We start from the raw sequence: 21,839 nt of genomic DNA, 5'->3' as shown, positions 1-21,839 counted from the left end.
AATGATCTTTATATTCAGGCAATAGCAGACAGTTGAGTGGGTGTCTGTGGCAGGTCCCATAGAGCATGGACTCCCACACTCTGGATCTAAAGGTCCCACAGTCATTCTTTCCAGCTCTCCCACAGCCTCCGGGCTCTTCTAGTCTCCCAAGGACCACAGACCCTGTGTTGGATTTTCTCCGTCTCCTTCTGTCAATGGGCTCTTCCTACTTGTACATGGCCCAACACTGATCACCTTTCAGTTTTAAGCACCATTATTTAACAAAGTGGGTCCCAAACCTGGCTGGCTATGCACCATGATCGCTGGGGGACCTTAAACTTGTTTTCCTGGGACCCCACCCTAGACCCTCTGAATCAGGATCCCTGGGACCTGGGATACTTTATTTTCAAAAGGTTCCTCCTGTGATTTTGAGCAGAGTTCACAGACCTAAGTTCTAGAACAAGTCATATAACTTGACTCCAACACTGTGACTCAGTTCTGGATTCTTAGGGGAGAGGATCTGATTGACTCAGCTTGTCAGAGGTCAATCCTGGTCCCTTTTTTTTTTTTTTAAAAGAGTTTCCTATATTTTGCTACTTAGTGATGGATGAAGTTCTAGCAACTTTCAAGCTGTGTTCCCACAGAACTTCGGTGTTTCATGAGTTGCTGTTAAAACGGAATGATGTTGGATATTTTCCTCCAAGTGATAGGAAAAATAAACAACTAAATGGACACAATATCTCCATTCTAAGTAAAAATTTCCTTTGTTGAACAGAAATTCTTAACTTTGATGTAATCAAATTCATCAGTTTTTCACATTATAGTTTGTACTTTTGAAGTCATGTCCTTAGCTATCCAAATCTATGGTTTTTTTTGGCTTTGGATATTATCAGGGAAGGAGTACAAGGAGATTAGAGGGAAATGGAAGAATTGTAGATACAAGAGAGAGGATAAAATCATCTCAATTTCAATTCCAAATTCTTTTCTGCATAGATGGTCATGTTGTCTGCAAATAGGAAATAAATGATTTCTTCCCTTCTTGTCTGTATCCCTTTTGTTTCTTTTCCTTGCCTTATTGTCCTGGTAGGCTCTCTAGTGTGATGGAGAAGTGGTGAGGGTGGAAAGCCTTGCCTCGTTCCCAGTCCTAGAGGGAGAGGATTCAGTCTTTCACACTTAAGCATAATGTTAATTACAGGTTTTTCATAGAGGTCCTTTATTAAATTGAGGAAACTCCCCTCTATTCCTAGTCTCCTGAATTTTTAACATGAATTTGTTACATTTTATGAAATGTTTTTTTCTGCATAATTGATATTATTGTGACTTTTCTTCTTTAGCCTATAAATATGGTTTAGACTGTATTGACTGATTTTCAGTGTTGAGCCAGCATTCTATCCCTGGACTAGATGCAACGTGGTCATGGTGTATATTGTTGAATTCTATTTGCTAATATTTTGTTCAGGATTTCTATGTCTTTATTTGGGGAGGATATTGGGCGATAGTGTGAGTGTGTAGAATTTATTTTATTTTTTTGGGACTGTCTTTGGTTTTAGTATCAGGGTAATTCTAGCCTTGTAAAATGAGTTGGGAAGTATTTGCTCCTCTTCTACTTTATGGAAGATATTGTATAGAATTGTTTAGTAGAATTCTTCAGTGAAACTATCTGCACCTATTGAGGTGATCATTTGACTTTTCTTACTTAGTTTATGTAGTTACCATTTTTGATGCTCTTTATTTCTTGGTATAGATCCTTATTTCTGTTTTGAGCAATTTGATTATGATATGCCTTAGATTTCTTCATGTTTCTTGTGCTTGGGGTTTGTTGAGCTTTTATGATCTGTGCATTTATAATTTTCATCAAATTTAGAAAGTTTTTGACAATTATTTCCTCCAAACATTCTTTCTGCCTGCTCCCCACTTCGGGGATTCCAGTTACTGGTATACTAGGCTGCTTGAAGTTGTCCCATAGGTCCACAGTTATGCTCTGTGTTTTTTGTGTTGAGTTCTTTTCCCTCTGTTTCATCTTGGATAATTTCTAAAACAAATTCTTGAAGTTCATTAATCTTTTTTCTGCAATGTTTATTCTGCAGTTAATCCCATTTAGTGCATTTTCCATCCTTACACATTGTAGTTTTAATCTCTGAAAATTCAATTGGATCACTTTTGAATCGCCCATGTCTCTAACTTTTTGAACACATGGAATGCAGTTATAATCACTGTTTGAATATTCTGTCTGCTCATTCTAACATCTATGTCAGTTCTAAGTTGGCTTCTATTGATTGATTTTTCTCCTCATTATGGGTTGTATTTTCCTGATTCTTCGCATGCCTGGTAGTTTTTACTGACTGCCAGACATTGTGTATTTTACCTTGTTGGGTTCCAGGTATTTTTGTATTCTTATAACTATTCTGGGGATTACTCAAGGCAGTAATCTGAGGCAATGGTAGGCTTACATCATTTATTTTCCGTCTCTTAAGAGATTTCTTTGCTTTGTTTCCTGATGTCTTATAAACCATTATTTAATATATTTTGTCAGTTAAGTTACTTTGAAAGAGTTTGATTCCTCTGGGTCTCGCTTTTAAGATTTGTTGGGTGGGACTGTGGCAGTGCTCAGTCCAGGGCTAATTGTTCCCCATCCTAAGGGAATGCACTAACTGTGTGCCCTGTCCAGTGCAATTGCAATACAAATACCAGCAGGTTATTTTGTGGATATTGATAAACTGATTCTAAAGTTTACGTGGAGAGGCCAAAGACCCAGAATAGCCAACACACTATAGAAGGAAAAGAAGAAAGTCAGAGAACTGACACTAACTGACTTTAAGACTTACTATAAAGCTACAGGCACCAACACAGGATGGTGTTGGTGAAAGAACAGACAAATAGATCAGTGGAACAGCACAGAGAGCCCAGAAATAGACCCACATAAATACAGTCAACTGATCTTTGGCAGGGAGCAAAGATGTTACAATCGAGCAAAGATAGTCTTTTCAACAAATGGTGCTGGAACAACTGGACACCCACATGCAGAAAACACAGACCTTCCTTACACCCTTCACAAAAATTAACTCAAAATGGATCATGACCTACATGTAAAACACAAAATGATAAAACTCTCAGAAGATAACACAGGAGAAAACCTAGATGACCTGGGGTATGGCAGTGACTTTTTGGATACAGCACCACAGGGACAGGCTATGAAAGAAATAACTGGTAAGCTGGACTTCATTACAGTTAAAAACTTCTGCCAAAGACAATGTCAAGAGAATGAGAGCACAAGCCACAGACCGGGAGAACATATGTGCAAAAGACACATTTGGTAAAGGAATGTCATCCAAAATATTATCCAAAATGTTATCCAAAAGAACTCTTAAGGCGCAACAATAAGTAAACAAACAACCTGACTAAAAAATGGGCCAAAGAGCTTAGCGACACCTCACCAAAGTGGATAGTTTCTTATTTTGTGAATTGCTTTTAGTAACAGTATTTGAAATCTTAAGAGTTTTGAGTCTTCGAAATCAAAGCCTTTCATTGGTAAGGGGAAGCTATTTTACTTTTTATAATAAATAATAATATCCTTTATGTTGGTTTAGTATCTTTTAGTTTACAAAGAAAGCACTCATTTTTTCTGTCATTTGATCCCTGAAACATTATTTGAGATGAGCAAGGCTGGTGTTATCTCTTGACGGAGGAGGAAGCTGATTTGTGGAAGTGTAAGTGGCTTGTTCTAATCATATAGTGAGTTAAGGGCGTTTGAATCCAGGCCTTCGGGTGTTTAGCCTGGGGTTCCTTCCGTAGAATCACATGTGATCCCTGTGAGAAAGTCTTGGTAAAAGACAGGTCAGGGAAATTAGTATTAATGGATGGGTTTTTTTATTTGATTTTAAACAATTAGGAGCTTATAGAAAAGTTGGCAATACAATATAAAGAACTTCAAACAAACAAACAAACAAAAAACCAAACATTTTTCAGCGAGGTGCTGACCTGATGCCTCGTTACCCCTGTATACTTCAGTGGACTTTTCCTACACACAAGGGCATTCTCCTATAAAACCACAATATAATCATCAAAATCAGGAAATTAACATTGAGTCCTTGCTATAATACGTCTAATTCTTTGACCCCATTCAAATTTCATTAGTCCCTATATCATCTTTTATTATCACGAAAGGATCCAGTTCAGACTCACCCCTTACATTTAGTTGTCGTATCTCTTCCGTTTCATTTAGAAGAGATCTGCAGTCTTTGTTTGATTTTCATCACCTTGACACTTGAAGATACAGGCCAGATATTTTTTAGAAGATCCTTCAATTTGAATTTGTCTGATGTTCCCTCCAGATGAGATTCAGGTTGAGCATCTTTGACAGGAGCGTCATGGAAGTGGTGCTGTGCTTTCCTCATTGCGTTCTAGTAGTTTGTCCCCTTACTGTGACTGTCACTTTGGTGACTTGATTAAGGTGGTTTCTGCCAAACTGCTACACTGAAAAGTTACTGTCCCGCTTGCAATTAATAAGTATTTTGTGGGAAGGTAATATACTCCATTTCTCATTAAATTTTCAATTTATTCACTTATATATGTCAATGTGGACTCGTGGTTTCCTGGTTTATTTGAAGGTTCATTATCTGTTTATATAATTATTGATTTTGATTCTCAAATTACCCCAGATTTGGCCAGTGAGGGAGCCTTTTCAAGCTGGTCTTTTTGACATATTTCCATCATTCTTTAAGCAAGTCTTTGCTTTATGGCACAGGAAGATGTTCCAAGCTAATCTTGCACTTTCTCTGCCCCAGCCCTGGGATCAGCTGTTTCTCCAAGAAGTCCTGGTTCCTTTCCCAGGAGAGTTATGTTTAGAAGCCAAGGTCTGAGTCCTGGGTACACTTGTTGCGTTCGGGGTGTTGCTGCTGCTATGCCCCGTCAGCAAACAGAGGCAAGAAATACGGGTGTGTTCAAGTCGGGTGACATTTACATTCTATTTCTTCATACATTTATTAAAAATCTTGAGTTCACACTAATGTCTCCCGTTTAAATCCAGTTCCAGAGCATTCATGCTAGTTTTCTGCTAACTTCACCTGTGAGAAAGCAGGCAGTCCTCCCTGGTCTTGGGCTCTGATTAGGCACACTGCCCCTTCCTCCCCACCCCATTTCCATTCTCACCTTGTTTTCCTAGGATTACACTGCCTACGGTGGTGGTTTGACATGCCCTGCCATCCCCACTGCCCAGTGGGTGCCCTCTTTGCCCAGCTTGGACTCTGACTTTCGTCATGTTGGACACGGCTCCCCCCACTCCACACAGTCGGTCAACCTCCTCACCCCTGCCTGGGCTTCCACAGCCTGTTCTAGGGTCCTTGTGCTTGGACATGCCCCTCACCCTCTTGGGCTCTGACACCCATGCCCCTCTGTGGGGCACCCTTCTCACCCCACTCGTGTTTCACCATCCCAGGCCTGGCCACCATGTGTATGAATGCCCTTCTCACCCCGCTCTCGTTCTGGTTCCCTCTGCCAGGCTGCTTCTCCCAGGGGATGCCTTCCTCCGCCACTTGGATTTGACCTCAGCATGGATGTTCTCCTGCCCTGCTCATGTTCCGACATCGCTTGTCAGGTCACTTCTTTGTAGGGACATTTCCTCACCCTGCTGAGGCTCTGACACCCCACACCGGCCCTTTGCCAACACGGACACCTACCTTGCTCTGCCCATGTAACAGCTTTAGGACTAAATTGTTCAGAAGGAGCAGAGAAGTTAGGGAAGGGGAGGCCTTAAAATTCTCTTCAAGGACAAAATGTTTATTGATAGTGAAATAGATCTGATCTTTGCAAATGCTGTTAATATGGTTGAAGGGTCTAGATTTTACACTGTAGCTCAGCACAGGAAAGAATTGCTTAAAACTGATGGGGGGTTCGGCCCAGTGGCTCAGGCGGTTGGAGCTCCGTGCTCCTAACGCAAACGCTGCCAGTTTGATTCCCACATGGGCCAGTGGGCTCTCAACCACAGGTTGCCAGTTCGACTCCCGCAAGGGATGGTGGGCTCCGCCCCCTGCAACTAACAACGGCAACTGGACCTGGAGCTGAGCTGCGCCCTCTGCAACTAAGATTGAAAGGACAACAACTTGACTTGGAAAAAGTCCTGGAAGTACACAATGTTCCCCAATAAAGTCCTGTTCCCCTTCTCCAATAAAATCTTTTTAAAAACCCAACAAAATAACTGATGGGGTACTTACTTCACATTGCCAAGGAGTGTGCAGGCTCTGTTTTTCTGCTCTGAATGCCGCTAAACTTTTTCCAGTTAACTTTTGTGCATTGTGGCATCAGGATCTTTCCATAGGGAGATATGGAAAGGTAAAGCTTTGTAACTCCTCTCACAGCAGTATCTGTGTATCTTTAATAATCTGATCCTGAGCGCTTTATTAGAAATGAAAAGCAAAGTGTAAAATCTTGAAACGACTTGTTTGTGTAATTACACAACGAAGTTAATCATTTTCTAACAAGTCTCAACAATGACTGCATTCTTCTATGGAGGTGTTAACTTGTTATGGGTTAGAAAGCACCCTTTGATACAGCATTTTCAGCCTGGAAAAATGGCTTTAATTTCAGAGTCCCCTGAAACAAATGGAGACTTGTTGGAAATATTAACACTACCTTTTTGCTTGTTTGTCTAGCTTAAAGGAATCAATGTTTATTAGGTGATGTTTGCTAGCATGTTCTGAAGTACATACAGTTTCTTTTGGCTGTGTTGTCAACTTTAAGACAGTTCAATTGGTGTGGTATTTGAAATATTATACCGTAAGCCCCTTCAGCATATAAGTTTATAATTAAAGAAACAGTGTGCTGAAGTCAAATCGTTAACTCTAGTCTACAGAGAATAGGGTGCTGTTTTGCTTGGTGAATACCAGCTGGGTTGAAGATCTGACTGCTGTGAAATGAGTAACATTGTGTGTGCTTCAGTTTGTAGCTTTAAATAACACTTAAAGGGGAGGAGGACCTAGCATTATGGGATGGTTACCATAGGCAGCAGATTCATTTTGTGAAGAGTGAGTGTTACATTTTTCTCCTAATCTCATAATATGTTGTAATTGAGGAAACGTAGACCCTAATTGAAGGCTGATGATCCAGCAGCGTGATCAATAGCATGATGCTCTAAAAACAAAACAGAACACACAACAGCAACAACCCAGAAAACCATTAAGCTTTCCTGCTGGCTGAATATTGTCAGAGCCTTTGTCTGTTTCCTGACTTCAAGCCGAGCGTACTTAATCATTTTGAGAACATGGCCCTGAGCACTGAGCGTGGCCCTTCCAGTGAGTCACTGAGAATTGTGTTCAGAAGAGTGGTATTGAATAGAAATGCTCTCTTGGCTTGCTTTCAGGCTCCATTCTCCCAGAAGTTAAGAACTGAGCAGACCTCCCTTCTTTCAAACACGTTTTAGCTGTTTGTGCATCACTTTTGCGTATTTAAGAGCTGAGGCTGTTGTCAACAGGTGTGATTTATTGATACCTTTGACTCCGAAGGAAAACATCTTTAAAGATTAATGGTCGCGTGTATTCAGCAGATTACCTCTTGTCAGAGAGAGAGAGAAAGGGAGCTGGGAACTACGTGTCAGAAGTTGGAGGAACCTCATTCCTCAAACATTATTGTGTGAAGTGTGGGGACTAGGGTGATAAGACAGTGGGTGCCCTCAAGGAGCTGCCAATCTGGTGGGAGGACAGATATTTAATCAGGTACGCTGGTGGTTCTCCACCTTGGTTCTCCACCTGCACAGTGGAATAAGTTGAGCTTAAAAAAGTAGCGATACCTGGAGATTCTGATGTAATTGTTCGGGGGTGTGGCCCAGGCATCAAGAGTTGCAAAAGCTCCCTAGGAAATTGTAATTGCATCTGGGTTGGCTGGTGTGAGCAACAGGAGTGGGGAAGCACAGGATGCCCTCTGCACGGAGGACGGGGATTTAACCCAATCGGGGCCATGAGTGCGGGGGAGTGAGAAGGCTTCCCAGAGAGGACGAAGTGCCTGAGCTGAGGCCCGATGAATGAACTCGTCAAGTGTAGAAGATTGGAAGACCGTTCTTGCTGAAGAGCAGCTGAATATTGTAGAATAGGAGAGTGGTTAGTGCTTTTGGATGATCCATGCTCATTCTGCTACTTCCTTGCTTTGGCTTTGACCAGTTTGTCCCCTGAGTTTCAGTGTCCTCATCTCTAAGCTGGGAGTAATACCTACAGGGTAAATACCTACAGGGTTGACGATTAACTACAGTAATGCATGTAAGGTTCTTAGGATCATGCCTGGCACGTAGGAAACAGTAAGTTGTGGTAGCTTGGTAATGTTATTAGAGAATCAGAGCATGGTTTGTTCAGAAGGCTGCAAGTATAACAGTTCTGTAAGGCTGCATCTTAGGGTGCAAGACTGCAGGAGTTGAGTGTGGGCGGCAAAAAACGATACTTGGCAGGCAGGCAGGGTTTCAGATCATGGGGGTACAGGAGTGCAAGGCAATTAATAATGGGATATCATGGCAGGACGAGGACATTTCTGTGGTAATATGTTAAGATATATCATGAAGTGTTCTGGGAAAACCTGGGTCCGTACTGGAAAATTGGCTCCGAATATGGCATTCTCAGCATCATTACATGTACTGAATTAGCAGTGAGTGTTAATAGGACAGAAATAGTATTTTCAGTTCCTTAAGCCAACTAGTTAAAAATATTGAGCATCTTGAAGAGTAATGGAACAAACAAGTAGTCTCAAGGAAGTCCCAGAGATTCTCTGGAAATGGTTATGGTCTCTGTTGTTTACAGGCTAAATGAAAATATTAAGTAAGAGTCGCTTGGCCGTTTGAATTTCGAGGACACACTTTTGAATTTATTTTTTGATCTGCAGAGAAGTAGAAAATGCTTCCATCTGCATTGGCTTCACTGGCCCTTAAAATAACTTCTGTATATTTGTTGGTATGTTATATAACTTGTCACAACATTCGTCACCACTTCTTTCATAAGGCGACATGTAAATGACCGTGGATGAACATGACTATAACTTATAATTATAGTCCAGTTTGTTCTTAGTGTTTTTGTAAGCTTTTTGCTTTTCATTTTCTCTTTTAAAAGAGATTTTCATAATCTTTGGCTCCATGTAACAGAACTCCGGCAGCTATTTGAACTGAGTAAGAAGCTTACGTAGTTTTGCCATGATTACTCTTTAGAGTGAGGCAGTAACTGTGGATAGCAATAGAGGGAGAGCAGTGAGCTTCACTGCTTCCATAGTGCCTCTGTCTTTGAAACCTATCTGTTGTTGTGAAGGCACTGTTGAAACGATCGATCATTGAGGCATGCCCTAGTTTATTTTATGTTGTCTGTGCTAAGTTACTTGGAAGACAAATTCCATTTAACTAGATCTTTGGTTCTTAGTGTGATCACTAGTCCAGCAGCTCAGTACGACCTGGGTACTTGTTAGAATGCTCGTTCTTGGGCCCTACCCCAGGAACTCGGGAGGTGGGGCTGGAAGTCTGTCTTTTAACATGTTATAACTTGAGACTCATGGGAGTGTATAATCACTCCTATCATTTATTGAAATCGTTTTGGCCCCAGGAAGGCTAGTCGGTACTTTCTTTATTCCTTCTCTTCAATATTTGTGCCAGGCACTGGTCCGATACCTGGAAGACACTAGCGCCTGTGCTAACAGTCCCGGCTCTTCTGCAGTCTCCATTTAGAGTAGGGAGACGGACAGTTAACGCGACTGTGGTAGGGACGATATGGAAAGTGAAGATTAGATGGACTTTCTGAGGAAGTCAAGTGTAAGCTGAGTTTGGAACGACAGGAAGGGGGCCACCTACGTGAAGATCAATATAAGGGCCTGTAAGACAGGAATGCGTTTGGGGTGCAGAAAGAGGCCAGGGTGGCTGGAATGCAGTGGGCAAGGGGGAGAGGCCTCTGCCAGATCATGTAGGGCCTTGTAAGGACTTTAAAAAATTTTTTTTAGCTCCTCTGTTTTTTTGTTTTGTTTGTTTGTTTGTTTTAAATTGTGGTAAAATACACATAATGTAAAACTTACTATCTTTACCATTTTAAGTTACAGTTCAGTGGTAGTAAATTCATTCATATTGTCGTGCAACCATCACCACCATCCATTTCCAGCGCTAAGACTTTGAATGCTATGGGAAGCTTGGGAGGGTGTGAGTAGAGGACTGATAGAACCTGACCTTTAGAATAATAGGCTTACTGGCCACTAAATTGAAATCTGATTATAGGAGGCAAGGCAGGAAGCAGGGAGAGCAGTCAGGACAGGACTGCAGTAATCATGGTGAGGTGAGGTGAGGTGTGGTGGTGTGTCACGACGGTCGGGTTGGGGAGGCTGAGAGACATGGAGGTGCTGGAGATATTTTGATGATCAAGTCCACAGAATTTGCTGATTGGTTGACTGTGGCACCTAAACGATTGGGGCATATAAAATAGAGGGGTCAAGGATGACACCGAGTTGTTCGGTCTGAAAACTGGTGGATTTCAGGAGATGCAGGTTTGAGGAAGAAAAGCACCATTTGGTAAATGAGAAATGCTTCATAGATGTCCAAGTGGAGATGTTGAGTAGGCAGTTGGATAAAGGAATCTGGAGGCAGGGAAGATGTCTGGTTGGAGACGGGACTTTGAAGATTGCCAGCATTAAAGCCATGAGACTGCGTGAGATCGTCTAAGTAATGTGCAGACAGGAGAGGTCCAGGACTAAGTGTGAGGGTAGGAGAGCTTACCTGAGAAGAAATTAGCGAAGGAGCAGCCAGTGAGGTCGGAAGAGTACTAATGGCGAGTGATGTCCTGGAAGCCCAATGAAGAAAGTGTTTCAGGAAGGGGGGCAAATTGATCACCTGTGTCAAACTCTGTTGAGAGGTTGAGTGAGCATTTTAGCAATGTTGTTGGTGATGGTGACAAGTCGTTTCAGTGGTGTGGTGGGCTCAGAAGCCTGGTTGAAGAATATTAATGAGAGAAAGGAGAAGAAGCCGAGAGAATGAGTATAGCCAATGCTAGGACATTCTTCACGTGGAGGGATGACAGGTCTGTACACGTCACCATAATTCAGTGGCCCTGGTTTTAATGTGTTGGAGCTCCCGGCTTTAGAAATTTGGAATGGAACACCTTTGCATGCTCATGTTTGTTATGTCGGTTTTTAAAATGGGGAAATATAAAATTAAAAATGGAAATTTGGGTAAAAAAAAAATGTGTGGAAGCTCTGAAGAACCTTGATGGAGTCCTAGGGTCCTGTAAACACGTTTTGAAAGCCAGTATCTTAATCCAGAGGAATAAAATTCTGAGATGAAATTCAGCCAGTTGCAAAATAGACTTGAGAAAGATTTATTTAGGTTTTAAAGGGAATCTTCCTGGAATTTGTGGTGGCCAAAGGATGCTGACTTTCTAGGTCTTTTTGTACCTTCTTGCAGGGAAAGAAGAACACAGTTTTTTTTATTATTTTTTTATTTTAAGGCTCTTAAAACTTCAGTTTACCTTGTTTTATTTAGGTTTTTTTTTTTTTTTTTGAGTGAGGTGCTCTGATTTAGAGTCTAATTTTAAAATTCTGTTTGACAAGGTATATTTAAATACCTGGAGTTTTAGAGCAGCCAACTCTTTTCAGCTGTAGGTACTTATTTAAAGCAAAAGCCTAAGTTTCTCTTTAGTGAAGAAATGAGGATCCTTCCTGAGAGAAATAAGTAGATTCCTGATTGACAAAACACACGTTTTTCTTTTACTCCAAAAGAAGTAGAGGGAGTATTACTACCATATTTTATTGACTCTAAGATACCATTATTTATAAGATGCACTATTATATGTATTATCAAGAAAGAAAAAACATGCTGCCATTTAGAATTATAAGATGCAACAGATTGTAAGACATGTGAAAATGTGGGGAAAGAAGTCCATCTTAGAATTAATGAAACACAGTTTCTAAGGGACTGACAAGTCCCTTAGAAACTCTGCTTCAGGTTCCTCATCTGTATGGGGGTGTAATGCCTGATGCACCAACCTCATGGAATTATAATGAGGATGAAATGAGATAAATGAGGTGATTATTTTGAAAAATGGAATCTACTAGGTAAATTCATGGTATTAACTTCATTAAAATGAAACCTTGAATCTGATTAGGCAACTCAGAATGTTTCCTGTCTAAGCTTTGTTGTCAGGTTTAAAATGGAATTCATTTATAGATATTTGAAAGCGCACAACATTTTCTTCTGCTGAATGATTTTCATTCAATCTGGAGATAATATCTCTTTATTTTCCTTTCAGAATTAAAGAGAAAAGAGAAAATACAAAGATAATACAACCCCGATGTTCTCATCACTCAGAATTAACTGTTCACATTCTGTTAGTGCTGTGATCTTTTCAAAACTTATCATGAGGTATTTATGACATAGAAAGGTAAACGGATGTAACAGTGCACATTTGTGCACTTGCTCTGCCAATGCACGTGAAGACCCCTGTGAGGGAAAGTGTCTTACATTTGGATCAGGATCTTCTTTCACAATAGCCCGGAGAGGTAGGCTGCTGCTTCTCTTGTTTCAGTCTTTAAAGCCTGTCAATAAGCGAGTTTACTTCATATGAGTATTTTATCCTGGAAACTGAGGGAGAAGGCCACTTTGTGCCAATGTTGCCTTGCTTTGAGCTTCCTCAGGATTCTACCTATGGTTTTGGAGAGCCAGCTGCGTAAAGGAGAAATGTGACGTCCATAAAAGCTTAATAATGGCTTGCCACTTGTGTCCCAGACATTGTTCCTAGACAATTTTTGTGTGTTCTTTTTAAGTGTCACCATCATTTTTCTGGTTAGATGTGGCTCATAGAAGTTGAGTAACCTGCCCAAGGTTGCACAGCTGCGAAGCTGTGGATCTCATGAGGTTAATTAAGGTCTGCTTTATACCACAGCCTGCACGTTCTGGAACCATGCTGCTCTGTCCTTGTCAGTAATCACGATCTGTTTCCTTTGTAGGCAAAACCCAGAGACCACGTTTGAAGTGTATGTCGAAGTGGCCTATCCTAGGACAGGGGGCACTCTTTCAGGTATTTGCATGTTTGATTATGATATGGTGTGTTTGTTTATTATATGAGATAGCCATGCACACGGGAATATTCTAAACTGTTATTTATCTGTAAGTATGTTTTAGTGTCTTTCCCTTTTATTTGTGCCCACATCATCGTCGGGAATGGAGAACAAGCACAGTGAACAATTTAAATTAGAGTCATTGCCATAACAGGCCTGAAGTGTGGCTTTAGTCATGGTAGTAATTAGGTTTTGGTTGGTATCTTTCACAGATGCCCGGAAGTCACCTATTTAGGAGGAAATACTGTCCTCTTGCTAATGAGGAAGGCTTAGAATTAGGTTGCAAAATATTATAAGGGATATGTGTATTTTACTATATAATGTAACATATTAAGGGATATAATAATTAGGGAAATCTCTTGTTACTAAATGGGTTTAATTTAGTAAATTTTTTGTCTCCTGGTAAAAGAAGGTTGGAAATTAGTTGAAGGAAATACCTCCTTTGGCTTTAGCTTTTGGACTGATTTGGGCGTGTATTCCTGGACGACAAGGTCTTAGACGAGGTTAGAGTATGTTGCGCAGGCTGAATATGTCACTTCTTGACCTAAAATCCTTTTTGGTTAATGAGAAAAAATAACCTTGTGACCCAGTGTTTTTTTTCTTGATGTCTAAGAGAGTGATGCATTTGCCAAAGACATGATAGGGAGCAACTCTTGTTACACACACACACACACACACACACGCGCGCGCGCGCACGTACATGCGTATTTTATTTGGTGTTTAGGGAGAGTGAATTGACTTGGATTACAAACTTGGAGTAATCAGGATTTCAATGGTAGTTGCACCCTTAATTGGCTCTACAACCTTGGGCATATTTTCTCTTTCATTATTTAATTAGGTTGCGGTACTCATAAAAATAGCTGCCTTCCAGTGAGTTTGTGTTCTCCTACATGCTCGATATTTATAGTCCTTACAATAAACCCTTAAAAGTAGTCGGTGACATCTCCATTACACCTGTGAGAACGTAGAATATCAGAGAGGTCAAATGACTCCTTACCAAGATCACATCGCTGCTAGGCGGAGTAGCCAGGAGTTTGGGTCCACGTACTCTTCCCTCTGCTATGTTACCTTCTTGAGGACCTTGGCCACGTTGTACGCGTCTCTCTCTGTCATTTGCAGGGCTTTCTACAACGTCACCAGTGTTTGTTAAAATGAATGAATTTCTCTTAATAGCAAAAGTGAGATAACTGTGTGTGCTCCACTTTCTGGATTGTCTAAAGAAGGCGTGAAGCATGTTACAACTGAGTGGGTGTCCTAGAGGTAGGAAGTTAACGTCCATGTTAAGATATGCCTTAGTGGGCAAACCCTCGGCTTGGAAGGGTTGCCTGGTGCATACATGCAGCAGCACCTATGGGGGCTGACCACAGAGTGGCCATTTGATGATGGCTGTGATGTGACAGACATATTTAAGGACGACGTCTTTTATTTCTACAGTTGCTAATGTTTCCCATTTTAATGTTCTAGGGCTTTTTTACCCCCAAAGTTAAAAATGAATTTTTTTTGGGGGGGGGAATATGAACAAAATTTGAAAGTACAAATAAGACGGAAGAGTGAACAAAATGAAACATTTTTATCTTATTCTCTGATCCCAGCCATCTGATTCCTCTTTCCTTCCTGCAGACAACTCCTTTCTTGTGTAATCCTTTAGTATACTATAAAAAACTTTTCATTTGGAGAATATTTTAAAAGATAAAAGTTACAAAAATAGTCAAGTGCATATACCTTTTCCTTAGACTCATCAATTGTTACTTTGTGGCCATATTTGCCTCACTCTATATGTATATACAGATTATTTTTGCTGAACCACTTGAGAATAAGTTGCATTGTGACCCTTCTCCCCTAAATTCTTCAGAATATGTCTCCTAATATCAAGAACATTTTCTTGCATAATTCTAGTACCGTTATTGAGACAAGAAAATTTAACACTGTTATAATAATGTCAGTTGTCCATATTTAAATTTAATTAGTTATCCCAACAGTGAGTGTCCTTTATAGCATTTTCCCCTCTGATCCAGATCATATAGTCCATTTTGTTTCACATCTATTTAGTTTCTGTATGGAATAGTTTTGTAGCTTTTCTTTACCTTTCATGACATATTCTTGAAGAATTTAGGTTTATTGTTTTGTAGAGAGCCTATGGATTTGGATCTAATTGTATCCTGATGATGATTCAGGTTATGGATTTTTGGTAGGAGCGTCTAAGACATGATACTGCGGGTCATCAGCAGAGACATGATATCTGTGCCATTGTTTGTGGAAAAAGTACATAAAACTTATATGTACAGTGTAACAACTAATTATAAAGTCAGTACCCATGTTACTGCTGTGTAGGTTAAGAAATAGAGAGTGGCCTGGTTCTAAGGAAATACCGTTCCTGCCAGAGGGCTCCCTGCCCTGGCCCTGTGCTTTAGAGGGCCTCGCTTTGGCCTCTTCCATGGGGCAGCGAGTCTGGATGGCCTATGAGACGTGCCCGCTTGGAGCCTGAACCCTTCCATCCTAGACCATGTTTTGAGTACCTAGGGTTTCAGAATTTCTTGCCCAAATGGCCCTGAGCTTATTTCCAGAGCCTGTGTGAGTCTCTTCCTGGGGGCTGTCTTTCTGAGGGTAGACTGGGTTGCTGGTGTGAACACTCGTAGGCCCAAGGGATGGCCAAGGGTGGCTGTTTGTGGGGAGTAGGGTATGGGGTAGAGTTTGGAGGTGACTGCATGCTTATGTGCGAGGTCCTTGGCAGTATGGGCTAGAGAAGGGGGAGGCTCTGCGCAGGGGGCCAGTGGCCAGTTTTCCCTGCACCACCAGGTTTTCACATGGAACTCCAAGGAATCCAGAAGTTCTCAGTATGAATTTGGTTTTCATGGCAGTTATAAAGGCATAGTTGTCATGATAGGAGGATAGAATTGTATTTTATTTAATAGTTTGTAAGCTTGTTTCATATCTTTTAAATATTTAGACACACTGGTATGTGGGCCTCTATTCCTGCTCTCGTCCAGGCCCTCTAAATGGTAGAGGTAGGTTTGACCAGGACCCCAGAGACCCCGCTCTCCTTTCCTCCAGAGGTACCTACCATTCTGACTCTTAGGATTATCATTTCTTTGTTTCTCTTTATAGTTTTAACATTTAAGTATATACCTCCTTGAAAAATGAAATTTATTAGTGTCTGATTCTGAATTTTATAGAAATAGAATTATTCTGTGTGTAGTTTTGCTGCTTTTTTGCTCAAGAATATGTTTGTAGGGGTCACCTATGCTGTGTGTGGATGTAGTCCTTTGTTTTCATGGCTGTGTAATACACTATAGGATTATATCATAGCTTATCCATTCACAGTTGCAAACCCTTGAAATTGTTCACAGTCTTGGACTATTACAAACAGTGCTGCTGTGATATTTCTTATATGCGAATCCTGGTGCATGTCAACAGATTTCCATAGGATAGATAACCATGCTTGATGTCTGGATCATGGTAAACTTTGTTCAGAATTGACTGCTTGTCGACACTCCCTCCAGCAGCGTTTGGAAGTCCTTATTGCTCTGCTACTTCCAGGCCTCGGTACAACTAGGTTTTTTTTTTTTTTTTTGGCCACCCTTTTGGTTGTGTAGTAATATCTTTGTTGTTTTATTTGCACTTTCCTGATGACTAGTAAAGATTGAGCACCTTTTCATATTCTTATTGGCCTCTTGAGCAGCTTCTTTTTGAAAGTGCCTGTTTGTCTCTTGCTGTCTTTTATTGAGTTTTCTACTTTTTCCTTCTTGATTTAGAAGAAATTATTTAGATATTATGCATATTAATTATCTGCTTGTATGCATTACGAATGCCTTCTCCCACTCTATAGTTTGTCTTTTACTCTCTCTGTGGTACCTTTGGTCAAAACTTATTGATTTTAATATACAATTTGTCAGTATTTTCCTACCTTACAGACAAGATATTTTCCTGTAAGAAATTTATAGTTTTGCCTTTCACATTTAGGTCTTTAATCTACCAAGGACATTAGATGATTCACACCTAGAAAAGTTAAACTCTGAATTTGACTCCTTATCCATGATTTTTAAAAATTGGGAAACTAAATAAAACTGAATTGCTAAGATATGCTACTCCTCTACTTAAAACGTATTTTTATAAAATGATCACATACATCTAAAACATGCCTAACAAGTTACCTCCCAATAAAAAGATGACGTGTGAGAAAGGCCAGTGAGAAATATTACTAGACTTTAAAGACAGTTCTTTTTCCCATCAACAATTTTTAACGTCTGCACTACTCAGACGTGTATTGTAGACTCTCATGTGTTCTGTGCATTCTATGACACTCATGGAAGGGACATGTGATCTGTCAGTTCTACAGGGACATTACATCAAGACCTATGACACTGAATGGGATACCTTCCCAACATTGTACAAATAAAATTGGGTAACCCAAACTGAACTCATGGTGCCAGCTACTTTCTCTGGAAATTTGTAAGATTTCCTAGTTGCTATTACCAGTGACTGTGCTGCCACTTAATATTTGATTTTAAGTACCTTTTGTCTACTTCTACAACCTTCTTGTTTGTTTTTAGTAAAACTTGTCATATTTGCCTTTTTCTGCTATTATTTAGTGCATTATTTTTGCCATTTTACATGTTTGCAAAGAATCTGCCTTAAAATTACTCTTTGTTCCTGGGATCTGCATCTCTGATCTCTGCTAAAGTACCTGAGCAAATTTAGGTATAAACCTTAGCTCTGCAGTACTAGTGTCTGGGCATAATCTTCTCTTTGAAGTTTGTTTGCATCCCCCTGAGGGATTAATTCCCTGCTGTGAGAAGGTGGGTTAGAAAGCACTGAAACTACTTTACCGGTCTTTAATTGGGGGATTTAGTATACATTTTGTTCTATAAACTTCTGTGGGAGTTTCATTCTTACAATTTTTCTTATACTTGTGGTATGTTATGTTCTCACTGTAAGTAAAAAAAATACCAAAAATATTCTCAATTTATTTGAGTACATATTGGCAGATTATCCTGGTGGTTTCTTTCTATTATCTTTAAATTTTTAGTAACTTGTTTTGATTAGTTTTTGAGTATATATAAAATTTAAAAGTTTTTGATAAATTTAAGAGAAAATCATCACTCAGTAGTAACTACTGTTAATATTTTGGTCTATTTATTTTCTTGTAGTCTTTTGTGTGTACATGTGTGTGAATCAAATATGTAAACTTCCCCCCACCGAACTCTTGCTATACGTGTATGTTTTTTTTGCTCCCCAAATCAATCATTGTTTTTCCTAAAATTATTAATATAGCTTTGTAAAAATCATTGCAGTTGCTGTGAATTTTCCATCATGTTTATGAGCTGTATTTACTTATAATTGGATCTTTAGATCGTTCCCACAGTTCTCCTGGTATAAATAATGCCAGCGAGTATCCTTGCAGATATTGCTTGCTGTTTGGGCATATGACTTTAGTGCTTGGGTCAAGCACTAAAGAAGTTGGGTCACTTGGAATAGATGTTTGATCTACTTCGTTCGTAAGTTTTTTATGCTTTTTTTTTTTTTTTTTTTTTGCCACATCCCAATTTTGTGAACTCTAATTTGTGTATTTGTTCAAGAACCCCACCTTTACATGGGGGTCCCAGAAAACCTCAAGTTGTGGAAGCTCCTAAAGCTAAGTTTGGTCTGTCCGACTGAAAGTCTCGGAAGAGGGTGCTCTTGCAAGAGGGATGAGCCCGCCCAGCCTCGGGCTCAGATGGTACTGGCCATGCTGAAGCTCTGGAATGCATTTTAAACACAAGTGCCTCATTGCAGCTGGCATCTCTGAGCTGCTGCGGGCACTGTTCTTGGCCAGCTGCTTCGCACTGGGAGAGTGGCAGCATCAACTTCTCAAGGCTGTTGGGCAGACCAACTTCCTTCTGTGTCAGCTCCCCTCCCAGTGTTTTTCATGCATGAGTCCAACGGCCACTTTCTAAAAAGAAGTGGCTAATCAAGTTGAGAAACTGTTGTGAGAACTCTGTGAAAGGAATGCTCTAGACAGGGTGCTTTGGTTAGCTGAGATTATCAGCTCCTGTAGTTTTAAGCAGTGACCTTAAATACACACACACACACACACACACACACACACACACACACACAAGCATGCAAGAGCTTTAAAATCTCTTTTCAGTATCTGTTCACATTTCTGTTATTAGTGGGATCATGAAGAAAACGGAGTCTTGGCCAACTTAAGATATTGAGAGCCAGATTTGTTATTCGGAACTTTAGCTTTCACTTCACAGGGCTCCAATTCTCAGAGCTTTGGCTGAATCTGTGATCACCATGGATGCCCAATATTATTAGGTACTTTAAAAAAATTGACTTAAAGGATAAATAATTTATGCTGTGTCTCTAGAAGTGGAGAGGGGGAAGCCCTTTTTAGGGTTGTTTTACTTAAGATTAAAATATTCTTAGAAGTGTTAACTGAATTTATAATCTTATTTTCATTAATAGTAAATCACAGCAAACTTTTGAAAAATGATAATAAAATAGCTAACTTTTATTGAGTTCTTATTATGTCCCAGTCACTTTTCTTAGTACTGCTTTGTTAAATCTTGAGCAACCCTCTAAAATAGGTCTTATTTTTTGAGGAAACTGAGCCTCACAGAGGTTAATTTACTTGCTTCTTTGGTTGGACAACCATCAAGTTGTAAATTCAGAGTATTAACTTCATTCCTATGGAATGTTCCCCAAAATAACGGGTTAATACTACTGCATATGCAGTAATTAGAAAAATCAGATAATGTGAGAGAAGAAAAATCAGGATTGAATAGAAAATCAAAGGCGAGGCAGTTTTCATTCATGAACTCTACCAGAGTTTCTTAGCAGTTTTTAAAGAATTTGGATGAGTTAGCACGATTACTTTAGCTTTTCTTGATTTTTCTTCTCTTGAATTTTCCAGTGTATGTGAATCCATTTTATGGAGTATTAAGATATGGACCTTAATTTGTCGTCATGTAGTAGGGACAAATTTCCAGTCACTCCAAAGTCATGGAATACTTAAGAAACTTTGTAATTTTTCCTGACTCTTGAGTACTTAGACATACTAATTAGAAAATACTTTGTTTGGCATAGAGGTGTGGAACCTCATCTTTTTAAGCTGATTTTTAAAAAGTCAGGGGTGACTTGGAGCATTATCATGTGCCTTGTATCTTTCCTCAGGATTGCTGTAATGATTATTTCTTTAAAATAGAAGTGAGCCTAGTGAGAGGGCTCATTGTAGTAAAGCTTTTGCCCTCTACGGAATGAAGGAAGAAGTATCATCTCCATTATATAGGTAAGAAAAATAGGGTTCCATGAAGGCAGACATGATATCTTTCTCCTATCTGTATATTTTAACATGTAGAACAGTGCCTGGCACATAGTAGGCATTCAATAAGTATTGAATTATTAAAGCTTAGAGAACGGAAGCAACTTGTCCAAAGGACAGAGTTGGGATTTGAACTCTAGTCCTATTGTATTTTTTTAAACAAGTGTATGACAGCTGTGACATAAATTACACAATATATATATGTATGTGTGTTATGTGTGCACTTTAAAGAGTAAATGGAAATACACGTACCTGCCACTCAACTTAAGAAATAGAATGTTTTATATCTTTGAAGCACCCCTGTGTGCCTCTCTCAAGTTGCCTTTCTCTAGTGAGATTTTGGATTTTACCTTAATTGTATATCCCTGATTGAAGCTTGTGCTTTTTATTACACTATGCTTTAAATTGATTATGTAGAATGACTTTGCATTGCTGTTCTTAAAAAGTACAGAAAGTGAGCCATATATTTTCTTAACTAATGTTTAGTTTTTTGAGGCTGATTCCTGATTTCTTCCTGTTTCTAAAGGGTGCAGTTTAGGGGCCACCTGGATATAAATGATGATACGGGAGAGTCTTTTGGTAATTCCTAACAGTGTGGCTCTTCTTGCTGTATTTGGTTCACAGCGTCAGGCCATTGGCCCTCTTGGTGGACCAGGTACTCATCGATCTACTAGATGATACAACCCACATGAGCAGTAAGTTTGTTGATTTTGAAAGAAAAATTCTCTCAAAAATGCCCATCTCAGAGTCATTTTCCTGACTGTAAAATGGGGGCCCTAATAGCGTCTAATTCATTCGCATGAGAGGATTAAATGAGAATGTATAGGGCATGGGGACATGACAAGTTCTTAGTAAATGGGAGCTGTTGTTACTTAAGGTTTGTTTTAAAAGATTTAATTTTTTATGAAAAGTTTTAGGTTCGCAGCAAAATTGAGAGGAAGCTACAGAGATTTCCCATAGACCCCCTGCCCGATACACTCACGCGCACAGCCTCCCGCATGATAAACACCCCCACCAGAGTGTACATTTGTTACAATGGATGAACCTGCCCTGACACGTCATAATCACGCAAAGTCTATTATTTATGTCACAGTTCACTCTTGGTGGCGTACATTCTGTGGGTTTGGACAAATGTCTCATGACAAGTATCCATCATTATGGTATCACAGAGAGTATTCTCACTGCCCTAAAAATCCTTATGCCCTCTGCCTATTTGTCCCTCCATACAGCTCTTACTGCCACCATCCCCTGGCAACCACTGATCTTTTTACTGTCTCCATACCATAGTTTTGCTTCTTCCAGAACGTCATATAGGTGGAATAGTACAGAATGTAGCCTTTTCAGATGGGCTGCTTTCGCCTAGCAGTATGCTTTTAAGGTTCCTCTGTGGTTTTTCATGGCTTGATAGTGCATTTATTTTTAGTGCTGAACAATATTCCATTGTCTGGATGTGCCATTGTTGATCTGTTCACTTTCTGATGGATATCTTGGTTGCTTCCATGTT

At 39.9% G+C, this 21,839-nt stretch overlaps 1 protein-coding gene across 6 annotated transcripts in view; it reads left to right on the top strand.

The window, feature by feature from the left end:
* Positions 1–21,839, top strand: part of DENND1A (DENN domain containing 1A) — a 468,543-nt gene that overhangs the window by 22,457 nt on the left and 424,247 nt on the right. For all 6 annotated transcript variants that reach the window (XM_033123052.1, XM_033123054.1, XM_033123055.1 and 3 more), the window contains exon 2: positions 12,919–12,989. In XM_033123052.1, the coding sequence (XP_032978943.1) occupies positions 12,919–12,989 (71 nt within the window). The remainder of the gene's footprint in view (positions 1–12,918; positions 12,990–21,839) is intronic.

Source organism: Rhinolophus ferrumequinum, chromosome 12 (genome assembly GCF_004115265.2).
Source record: "Rhinolophus ferrumequinum isolate MPI-CBG mRhiFer1 chromosome 12, mRhiFer1_v1.p, whole genome shotgun sequence".
Classification (NCBI taxonomy): Eukaryota; Metazoa; Chordata; class Mammalia; order Chiroptera; family Rhinolophidae; genus Rhinolophus; species Rhinolophus ferrumequinum.
This window is presented reverse-complemented; position numbering and strand designations above follow the sequence as displayed.